At 60.1% G+C, this 11,437-nt stretch overlaps 1 protein-coding gene across 1 annotated transcript in view; it reads left to right on the top strand.

The window, feature by feature from the left end:
* Positions 1–1,678: 1,678 nt before the first annotated feature.
* The window catches only part of ZBP1 (Z-DNA binding protein 1), a 14,787-nt gene continuing 5,028 nt past the window's right edge, over positions 1,679–11,437 (top strand). Inside the window, exons 1-7 of the mRNA XM_027766312.1 lie at positions 1,679–2,381; positions 5,034–5,258; positions 6,167–6,250; positions 6,646–6,822; positions 8,338–8,502; positions 10,255–10,455; positions 11,217–11,407. Coding sequence (XP_027622113.1) covers positions 2,348–2,381; positions 5,034–5,258; positions 6,167–6,250; positions 6,646–6,822; positions 8,338–8,502; positions 10,255–10,455; positions 11,217–11,407 — 1,077 coding nt within the window. The 5' untranslated portion in view covers positions 1,679–2,347. The remainder of the gene's footprint in view (positions 2,382–5,033; positions 5,259–6,166; positions 6,251–6,645; positions 6,823–8,337; positions 8,503–10,254; positions 10,456–11,216; positions 11,408–11,437) is intronic.

Genomic DNA, 11,437 nt, shown 5'->3' on the forward strand with positions numbered 1-11,437 from the left:
TGAGCCAGGGAGCCCTGCAGGGAAGGTAGGAAGAAGGGCCGGCGCTAGGTGAGCCTGGCAGCAGGTGGAGACAGGGCTTGCAGGAGCGGAGGGCAGCTGCCAGGGAAGACTCAGATGGACCTAGACGGCCAGTCGCTCTGCCCGCTGGACTCTACCTCCTCGAGGAAGAGGAGGGAAGGACGACGAATCACTGAGAGGAAGACAGAGGTCGAGAAAGGATGACGGATGACAGAGCGATGGGCGTGTCTTAGCGTCCCCAGCCCTTCAGGTCCACTCTTGAACCAGGCTGGGGGCTGGAGGTCCTCTCCCCAAATCCCAGGGACCAGGATCCCAGGTCGGAGAGCGGGCGCCACCTGGCGGCAGGTCCTGGTATGGTGCCCCCAGGCACCTGCAGGGCTGGGCCTCCCGGGCTCAGCCTGAAACAACCCCCTCAGCACCCCACCAGCCGCCTCTAAGGAGTAATATCGCTCTTTCACGTGGACATACATGTTCCTCCGGTTTTACAAAAAAAAGGGGGTAAGAGCTGGGCGCCTGGTCCCACACCCATGGTTCTCCGTCCGGAAGTGCTAGGAGAGCCATGGGGAGCGAAACATCCCTAAGCCAGGTCTGTCCCCGGGGTTGGACATCTTTGGTCTGGTTGTGGCCTGGACATGGAAGGTTGGTTCAAGCCACTCTCCTGCAGCGAGGGCAGGAGACCCGACCGGCCAGGTACCCCCTCCCCAGTCTGTGTTTCCAGCTCCTGGACCCCCTCCAGTGCAGAAATCCAGGGCGAGGGGAGTATGCAGGGAGTGTGGGTATCTGAACCTCCCAACCCGCTGCTGGGGCACCATGAGCCTGAAAGCTCAGGGGCTTCCCGGGCTGAGGTCCTGACCTCCTTGGCTGCCCCCCAACTGGTGGCCTTGGACAAGTCCACTCGCCCCATGGGCCTCAGTTTCCCCTCTATAGTCTGGAAGAGAACAAGGATTCTGAATTGTGTGGGGATCACTGGTTCCTTTGAGAATTTGTGAGAAGGACAAATCCTTTTTCCAGAAGCATCTGTGTGGGTGCTCCTCTGCATGTGACTGTGGACGGCCCTGGAGACTGGCCAGACACGCAGCCGCCTTAACCTCCCAGGTCCTCACCATGACCCCGTGAGGGAGGTACATTTATTAACAGCATTTTACAGATGAGGAAACTGAGACGCAGAGAGGTTAAATAACCTGTCCAAGGTCACATAGTCAGTACATGGGGAGGCTGGGTTTGAACCCACGTCCCCAAGCACTCAGCAGCACGCCCCCAGATGTCTTCTCAGGCATCTTCGTGAAGTCAGCACAGGAAGGCAGGCCTTCTCGTCTGACTCTGATGTTCCGAAGCAAGTTCTATGGTAAGGCTGGGAGCTCAGCGTGGGCTGCCTCACCAGTGACTTCCAAATGCTGCAGACAAGAATCCGGATTGGGGACAGAGGGGACAGCCCTGTCACAGGCTCTCAGTGTGGCCTCACAAAGTGCCCTCGTTGGCCTGAGCCTCAGCTTCCATTCTGAGAAGAGTGGATAGCACTAGTCCTATCCTGCGGGCATGTTGGAGGAACACGTGAGACTGAAAGCGCATAGTAGGTACTCATTAAAGAGAGCCACCGTTTCCATACACGGGGAGCGCGCAGTGGGTGCTCACTAAAGAGAGCCGCCGTTTCCATACACGGGGAGCGCGCAGTAGGTGCTCACTAAAGAGAGCCGCCGTTTCCATACACGGGAGCACGCAGTAGGTACTCATTAAAGAGAGCTTCCATTTCTATACACGGGAGCACACAGTAGGTGCTCACTAAAGAGCGCCGCCGTTTCCATACACGGGAGCACGCAGTAGGTACTGAGGAGCACCGCCATTTCTATACACAGGGACAGTCACAGGGCCCCCTGCACTCCCCAAATGTCTTGACTTCTGTGTGGGGTCGGGTGGACAGTACTGGGCACCAGGAAGTGGGAGGCAGCCCTGCCCACAGTCTTTCCAGGACACTGGTCTCACCACACCCGGGTGCTCCCTGTGGACGCCCAGCCAGGGCCCCCAGTCATCTTGCTCACCAATCCTGCTTTCAATTTTGTTTCTTTCGAAAGCTGCACAGGAAGTTTCATTTTCTTTTTCTCTAGAAAGCTGATGGGGTTGGGCTGTCGAAGCTTCTGTTTCCGGAGGGAACAGCTGACACTTGCGGGCTGAAACTGGTATCCTTCCCTGCTGAGCCCAGAGCAGCCAGAAGCCCCAGGCTCAGCCACTTGAGGAGCCTCGGCCCAGCCCGGCCCGCCGGGCCCTCTCCAGGCCTCACACAGGAGCCTTCACTGCCCCCAGGTCTGCTGGGCTCCTGGCAGCTGCTGCCATCATGGCTGAGGCCCCCAGGGAGCCGAGCACAGAAGGTAGGTAGAGTGCTGCTTCTTCCGGGAGCACTGAGTTCCCGGCTGGGTTCCTGGCTCCTACCCTTGGTTCAGGTAAAGCAGCAGCGATGACAACCGCGATGAGCAGCTGGGACAGAGGAGAACACCCGCGTCTCGGTGTGGACCCTGTGCCCGGCCCGGCAGCTCGCGCACAGGCATGTCAGAGCAGTCGTTAGAAGCAGGTGCAGGGACGTTCTCATCTTCTGGATGAGGTCACCGAAGCCCCAGAGGTGCAATGGCCCAGGTGTTGCCGTTGGCCCGTCGCTCTGAGATGCGAAGGCAGTTGCTGGATCGAACCTGCACCTGCCTGGCTCTTTCCTCCTGCTTCGCCCTCATGGCAGCCTTTCTGGTTAGCGATCGACTCCCAAGGGAGGCCGCGAAGGGAGGCCGCGAAGGGAGGCCGCGAAGGCAGCCGCATGCCGGGCGCCTCACTGTGCCCCAGTGGCTCACACCGTGGTCTGGGCCGAGGGCACGCTTCCGTGTTTTACTTTTTATCGTTCGCTCCCTCCACTCTCGCCACACCTGCAGTTGTGGGTGAAGCAGAGGGCAGGGCTGGCTCTGGCCCAGGGGACCAGCCCACTAGAAAGGAGGGAGACTGCAGGAGGGTAGCCTCGGGCAGGCGGGGCCGGCAGCCCTGGCTGGTCCCCAGGCTCTGGTAACCTGCAGTAGGGTAGCTGCCTTTTCTTACCTCGCCACGCCCTGCCAGCTCCCCTTCTATCACGGGTGTCACTGCTCCAGTCATGGCGTCCCCTTTGACTAGTCTCGTGCTGTCTGCTACTGACAGGCCAGCTCAGCCCCTCAGCTCTCCTTTGGGGGGTCTGAAGAGCGGGGGGCTCCTGTGTGTGTGTGTGTGTGTTTCGGGGTGGGGGGTTAAGAATAACCTACAAGACAAGGCGAAGCCAGGTTTGAATTTGTTAATGGGCCCCTGGCGCTGGGGATTTGGTTGGGGGAGGCAGGTCTTCCCCTAGCAAGGTGGAAACTTCTCTTTAAAAACCGCTTTTTCTAAAGTTTACTTATTTTATTGAGAAGGAGCGAAAGGCACCTTTGAACGATCTTGCCACCCCACAACCCCCTCCCCAGCCTCCCAGCCGTCCAGGGTTATGTGCGTGTTTCAGGTCCACCAGGGACTCGAACCCTGGTCTTTCACGGGGCTCCAGCACTTCAGAGTGGCATGCTGCCTCCTGTACCACCACGGCTGGGCTGAGGCTGGGGATAACCTGGCCACAAGGGCTGAGAGCCACTGAGAAGCGACCGAGGAACCTGGCACCACAGGCTCCCCTGGCTGGAGGAAGCCCAGAGCAAGGAGCGGAGTCACTACCATGGGAGGGCACCCAGCTCGCCCCTAGAGAGGCACCCTGGGGTTCTTGGAGAAGTTCCCTGGCCTCGGGCTGGGCATGGCGCATGGCAGCTGTCCCCAGCACTGGCTCTGGCTGCTACCTATACCCGGAATCAGCCCGCTCTTGGTCCCTGGGGAGCAGCTACTTGTTACGTGAGCTGCTAGGTTCGGTTCTTGGAGTTTGCCCCCAGGAGGGGTAGGGGCCGCGAGGAGAGTTCCTCTGTGCTCCCAGTGAAGGCAGATGCACTCAGCCACTCGTGCATTCATTCACTCACTCACCTGTTCATTCATTCACTCACCTGTTCATTCACTCACTCACCTGTTCACTCACTCACCTGTTCATTAATTTACCAGCTCATTCAGTCATTCACCTGCTCATTCATTCACTCACTGACAATTCCCAAGAGCACAGAGTGGTGGGCTAGGCAAGCACCGCTGAGGGCCTTGGGACCCCCACACAGCCAGCACCCCACCCATTTGGGGGCATGGAGGATGGCTTCCTAAAGGAAAGGGGGAGGAGTGTTTCTGAGGGAGGGGACAGTGTGTGCGAAGGCCCTGGAGTGAGTGGGTGCACAGGTGGGCTGGCCCCTGGAGGGAAGCGAGGGTGGCAAAGACGAACCCCTGCGTGCAGAGGGACTGGAGGGACCCCCACCAGGGCCAGGGCCACCTGGGAGCCAGTTGCTATTGTCCAGGGGAGGGTGATGAGGAATGGGAGTGAGGGTGGAGAGGAGGGGGGAGGAATCCAGAGAAATCAGGAGTGATGTTTCCAGGACCCCGTGAGCTGGCATTGGAGGAAAGACCTGCTGAGTGTCCACAGCGTTTCTAGCTGGGACAAACAGTGACACCATCGATGTTTCTGGGGAGCCAAGGGGAAGGGTCCCCAGGGGATGGCGCTGGATTTGGTTAACACCAGAGGCAGGGGTCCAGGCAGGGCCTGGCTTCACTCTCCCAGTCCCCTCTCTCTCTCCTTCCTGCTTTGTCCCCCACCTCTGCTCCCCTCTGCTCTGGGGACAACTGACAGGCCGGCCTTCTGCCCTCCAGGACACCCTAGGGGAGGGCACAGGAAGGCCAGCACCTGCCCTGGCCACCAGCTGCCAGTGAGGTGCTTCTTGAGCAGCCAGGTTCCTCTCAGAGCTGAGGTAGCTGTGGCCGCAAGGGGTGGTCTGCTCCAGTCTCTGCCCACATCTCTGTCCTGGACCCCTCTCAGAAGGGGGGACTTCCCTGCTTCCCAGAGCCCCAGTTGGACAATGGGGCCCCCAGAGGCTCAGTGCTGACCTTTGCCTCTCTCCCTCTCCCAGGCCACCTGGAACAGAAGATCCTGCAGGTCCTGGGGGATGCTGGTTGCCCTGTGAGAATCGCCCAGCTGGTGAGGCAGTGCCAGGTGCCCAAGAAGGAGCTCAACCAGGTCCTCTACCGGATGAAGGGCGAGTCAAAAATCTCCCTGGCAGCCCCCGCAACGTGGTGCCTAGGTGGGGATGGGGCCGAAGACGAGGGTCCTGCCGAGCTGCCCCAGCCCAGCAGAGGTGACTCACCGTCCCTGGGGAAGGTGTGGGGGGGGGGCATTGGACCCAGCAGAACTCATCCTGGCAGTGGACAGCCCAGATCCGGGCCCGGGTTCAAACCGGACTCTGCCCCTTGGGGACACATGAGGCGCCCACTAGGCCTTTGCTTCTCTTTCTGTGACGAGATGAGCAGGGCTGCCCCTGAGTGTGCGGAGAATCAACCTGGGGGTTCAGCCCGGTGTCAGTGCGCGGGGCTGCTCAGGGAAACAGTAAGAAATGATAGTACACAGCGACGTGACCTTGGTGACAGTGGGAACCGTGACAGGGACCTTTCGGGGCTGCGCGGGGTCCCTTTCCTGCATTTAGACCGCAGACAGCGCTCAGAACTGCGGCCTGGGCAGACTGCACCCAGGGCTTGCCCATCCTCGCCAGGCCCTTGGTCTCAGGGCAGGAAGACAATGACCTTTGGCCTTTGTTTGTTTGTTTGTTTGAGAGGTTTTTGCTATAGGGCACGTGCACTCGCCAGAAAGACAGAGACAGAGAGACAGAAAGCGAGACATCGCCCCCCAGGGGGGACAGCCACGCCGCAATCCCTTCTCCGTTCTCCACTCGGGTTCTTGGGCATGCACGTACACGTGCCCGGCGTAAGTTTAAGCCGCCAGGTCCAGGACTTAAGCCGCAGTTGGCTACATGGGAGTCCAGAGACAGCCATTACACCAACTGCTGGTCCTGGCCTTTCTCTTCGCCTACAGAAAAGGAAACTGAGTCCCAAGGAAGTTCATTGCCAGGAAGCCACACAGCTGGAAGGGAGCAGGGCGGGTTTGAAGCCAAGTGTGCTTAACTGGGTTTGAAATGCTCATGGCCCCGTGGCCTGTCTGTGGCCCCGTGGCCTATCTGTGGAACTGACCACCCTCCGCCCTCTGACCCAGCTCTCTGTCCGTCTGCACCCGGGAGGCCCCAGCACAATGGAGCTGTGGTTCTGCAGAGTCCTGACGATCAGCTCAGTGAACAACGTAAGCATCTTCGTCTGTGTTCATCCCTTGGTCACAGGCTCACCCTCAGGCCCCAGGCCCTCCTGGAGGTTCTGAGATGTCACACGTGTTCTGCCCACAAAGAAGCCCCACAAAGTGTTCAGAGGTAAAACTCGGTCTACACAGTAGAAGCTCAGTGACTGAGCAGTGGTGTCTCTGGCGGACGCTGGCTGTCGTGGGGGCACTGCTGTAGGCCAGTCACGCGCGGAGGGCGTCACGCACTGTGGCCCTCCGGGCAGCCTCTGCGGGCGCCACTGTCCCAGATGAGGAAACCAGCCCAGTGGGGCTGGCTAACATCCAGGTTCACAGAGTCGGGGAGCAGAGAAGCAGCCTCACACTCTGGGGTCCCCTTAACCACCTGGCCACCCTAATTCCAGAGGAAAGGATCTACAGGTTTCTCCAGGAGGTCGGCAAACCCCAGAGGGCCCTGCATATCGCCCAGGCCCTGGGGAAGAGGACGACGAGGGAGGTCAACCCCGACCTGCACAAGATGAAGAGCTGGCACCTTCTGGACTTCGACGAGAGGTTGAGAGCATGGACGATTTATCAGCCAGGTGGGCCCGGGCTGCCTGCACTGGGCAGGGTTGGGGCCACGGGCAGAGTTGCTGGAGGGACATTGCTCCCACCCTTGGTCCCACTGGGCACTCTGCCAAGCCTGCTGGGAGGTGCTAGTGGTCTCACTGACATTCCTGGGAGTTCAGGGGGGACCCCACAGACAGAGACAGGTTGGTGGGGGTTAAACAGGGAAGGCCTCCTGGAGGCATGGCCCAAGGGCGAGAGAGAAAACAGCCCCCAAGCTCTGGGGTGGGGACCGTGTGCTCCCGGGGCCAGGGTCTTGGCGTCCTGCGCTGTTCGGAGGGAGACGTAGTCACAGGCCAGCCAGACCCTAAGCACTGGCGACAGATCCACGTCTTTAAGACGCCATAGGGGAAGCAGCAGGTGGCGTAACAGTTAAGGTGCTAGACTCCTAGACGGCTTACTGCGGTTCAAATCCCGGGCCCAGCAGCTTGAAAAGTCACACTGGGTACATGTGCGTGTGCCCAAAATCCTGAGAGGAGCTGCCTGCACTGGGCAGGGTTGGGGCCACGGGCAGAGTTGCTGGAGGGACATTGCTCCCACCCTTGGTCCCACTGGGCACTCTGCCAAGCCTGCTGGGAGGTGCTAGTGGTCTCACTGACATTCCTGGGAGTTCAGGGGGGACCCCACAGACAGAGACAGGTTGGTGGGGGTTAAACAGGGAAGGCCTCCTGGAGGCATGGCCCAAGGGCGAGAGAGAAAACAGCCCCCAAGCTCTGGGGTGGGGACCGTGTGCTCCCGGGGCCAGGGGCTTGGCGTCCTGCGCTGTTCGGAGGGAGACGTAGTCACAGGCCAGCCAGACCCTAAGCACTGGCGACAGATCCACGTCTTTAAGACGCCATAGGGGAAGCAGCAGGTGGCGTAACAGTTAAGGTGCTAGACTCCTAGACGGCTTACTGCGGTTCAAATCCCGGGCCCAGCAGCTTGAAAAGTCACACTGGGTACATGTGCGTGTGCCCAAAATCCTGAGAGGAGAAGGGACTGTGGTGTGACCATCCTCCCGGGAGGTGACTTCTCGCCGTACCTCTCTTTGTGTCTCTCTATCTCTTTCTGGCGAACCTAAATAAATAAAAGGAAAGAAGGGAAAAAAACACAAGAGAAAAATACCACAGGAGCCAGACAAAACCGAGAGACCCTGCCTGCTGCTCCATGGCTGTTCCTCAGGGAGCAGGTCCTGTACTCAGTGGTCAGGGCTACGGTGCCTCTCAGGACAGAAAGGAAGGTCAGGGAGAGCAGCAGGAAGTTCGTGGATAGCAATCCTGGAGGACTGCTGAGGGGAGGAGGCAGAGAGGACACAGGCAGGTGACTGCCATGGTGATCTCCTGAGGCTCTAACTGGGCTGCCTGTGGGTCCGTGGAACGCGCTGGTGTCCGGCGGCACCCCTGAGACCCCTGACTCGGGACCCCCAACATTCTGCCCAGGAGGGCCTATGCTGCCAGCTGCACCTGAACCCGGACAGGTACATAGGGGTTGGCGTGGATATTATTTTGCAGGAGACGCTGGAAGGAGAAACCAGCCCAACCCAATCATTTACCAGCAAAACCCAGTCAACATGATCTGCCAGAACGGGCCGAACGGCCACATCTCCATCTCGCACTCGGAGGCCACCCAGATAGGCCACGGGAATGTCATGGCATGCGTGGCCTGTGGGGAGGACGGTGAGGGTCCCGGGCCCTGGGGAGCACCCCCACCCCACCTCGCCCTGCGACCGAGCACTGACTCCACGCCCCGAGCTGGGACCTCGCGGGCTGCGTCTGGGCGGGCGGGGGCGGGAATCGCCCTCCAGGAGAAAGGGCAGCTTCCCTTCCCCACGCCTCCCTGTGGCCCCCCGAGGAGGACGCCACACCTACCCCGCTTCCCTCTCCCTGCGCCCTGCTGCCTTCTCAGTGGGATCTGGCTTCGTCCCGTGGCAAAGATTCCATCCGTCTCCCTCAGCATACTGGAGGGGTTATAGCACTTAGGGGAGGACTTCCAAGTGGAATGAACAAGTTTATTTTGCTGCAAAAAAAAACAAAAAAAAAACAAACAAAAACAAAAACGGAAATCCAGAGACCAGCAGATGGCGCAGTGGTCTCATCGTTGGACTCCCACGTGGCTGGCCGCGGTTCGAGTCCCAGACTGGGTGACTTGAAACATGCCGAGCACATGTGTGTGCCCAAGAGCCCCAGAGGAGAATGGAGAAGGGCCAGCCCCCCAGGGGTGATTGCCCACTTTCCCTCTCTCTGTCTCTGTCTCTAGTGACCTTGTACACCCTAAGGTAAAAACCTCTAAAAAAAAAACGGAAGTCTATGCAGAGTTTCTTCGTAAGGTGCTCTGCCCACGAACATTCGAAGGCCCCGTGTTCAGTCTGAGACACGCTGTCCCCCGCGTGGACATGCTGAGGGACAGGAAGCAGAGCACATGGCACACCCTCGCCCAACGAGACACTGCACCCGTAGTCACTCCACGCCTTACTAAAGGGGACAGGCCACCTGGCAGTCCAGCCGTCACCTGAGCTGGGGCCATCCACCCAGAAGTCAAGACGCTGCCTGTGACCTAAGAGAGCCCCTCCCCACCGGGGCCTCCATTCCCCAGCTGTGAAATGAGGAACTTCCTTCTAGAATCTTGACCATGGCTTTCCCAACTTCCATCCTCTGGCACAAAGCTGGCTGTGCCCGGGCCTGTTTCTTTACTGTCGTAAAACAGCTCATTAAAAAAAACACATATTACTTTCACGTAACATTTTGCAGCACTACATTTTTAATTTTATTTTTGTTAGTTTTTGCTATAGGGTGCATGCACTCACTGGAGAGAGACAGAGGAAAAGTAAGTAATGACCCCCGAGGGAATGGCCATGTTGCCGCAGTCCCTTCTCCAGGCACCTCTGGGATTTGGGGCATGCACGTGCACACGGCATGTCTTCAAGCTGCTGGGTTCAGCACTCACAACGCTCAGTCGGCCATGTGGGATCCCGCAGCCTTCACCACCACGCCGCCTGCTGGCCCCTGGTAGAATTACCTTCAGTTGAAAACCTGAAGGTTGCTGTGAGTATTAAAAAATGGATGGCAGCAAAATAAAACCATGCCAGAGGCTCCAAGGCTCCAAGCAGCTCACCCCCAGAGGAGAGGCCTTGAGGACAGGTTAGCACCAAAGGGCACTCGCCCTGCTGAGGCCAGGATGAGAACAACCAGGGCACGGAACGGGGCACGCGGTACCAGGCGCCGGCTACAGTTGTGGGAAACGGGATCCTGACACGAGCTGCTCTCCCCTGAGCTGCAGGGGCCTGGTCAGAGGGTGTCCAGGAGGAGCCCCGGGCTCCGGCTCCTCTGCCAGTGGGACTTCGTGGGTGTGGTGAGGGGAGGAGGGCAAGGGGCAGGGGAGGTACCTGGAGTCACCCTCAGTCAAGGCACAGTGCCGTGTTCCCCTGCCAGGTCCCACCGCGCTCCCCTGCCTGCCTCCACCAGGACCAGGGGACTCAACTCAGGGGCCCCCGGCTGGCACCTGGGGGACCCAGGACATCCACATGGAGCGGACCCTGCTCCGACGGGTACAGCTGGGACACGGCAATCAGATGAGCCTCCACGGCACCCCCGCGGACAGCCCTGCCCACGACCCTGCTGGCAGCCCCCCAGGTGACTGCAGACCCACCCCCGCCGCCCTTCTGCTTCTTGGCTGGGAACTGAGCCAGCCTGCGGGGAGAGGGGCATGATGCGAAGTTCCTTACCTTCTCCCAGGAGGGAGGGCGTACCAGAGCAGGGCGGGACGGGAGCCCTTGGGTTGGTCTGCTGCCACCTGCTGGAACGTGCTTCCTCGTCTGTCAAGTGGGCACGACCCCCCAAGGCCCCTCCCAGATGATGAACCCGAGGCTCAGGATGGCATCAGGGGACAGAGCCAGCCTGAGCCCTGGTGCCCGACTGAATGCTGACTACGCAGAGACTGGAAGGCAGGGCTGAACCCTCCCAACGCTGGGCGTCCGGAGGCGGGCTGGGGAGCATAGCAGAGCCCAGAGAAGGAATGACCAGACAGGGAGGCCCCCAGGGCCCAGGGGCAGCATCTGCTGAGAGGGGAGTGGGCTGGGCTCACATTTCCACCAGAGGTGGGAAACCTCAGGTCTAGAACACCTGCCAGGAGGGCAGAGAGATGAGCAGGGGGTGGAGGAGGGTCAGGCACTGAGTCCCAGAGGACAGGAAGGGCCAGTCAGCTCAGCTGGGCTCAGGAGGGCAGACCCAGTGGGCTGACGGTGTGAGCCAAGGTGCGGGGGGTGCCTAGGCAAAGGCTGGGATGACTCTGGAGTGAGCCCCTGGGGAGAGTCAGTCTGGGAGGAACAGAGAACAGGGCAGGGCCAGGTCTGGGGTGCGCCCCCCAGCCTCTCTCTCTGCCCGCCCACCTGCAGTCTCTGCCACCACTGCCGGCCCAGAAGTGTCATTTGAAGCACACACGCCCACAATGGGGCCTCACGCCGATGGGCATGTGGCCCAGAGAGTCCACATCAAGTCGTGCTTCCTTGAGGACACCGCCATCGGCAACAGCAACAGAATGACCGTGGACCTGGAGGCAGCTGGTCCAGGAGCAGCAGCAGGGCCTGGAGCCGGGGAGCCGGGACGGGAGGGCGGG

The sequence above is a fragment of the Tupaia chinensis genome, unplaced genomic scaffold (genome assembly GCF_000334495.1).
Source record: "Tupaia chinensis unplaced genomic scaffold, TupChi_1.0 Scaffold000066_1, whole genome shotgun sequence".
NCBI classification, from domain to species: Eukaryota; Metazoa; Chordata; class Mammalia; order Scandentia; family Tupaiidae; genus Tupaia; species Tupaia belangeri.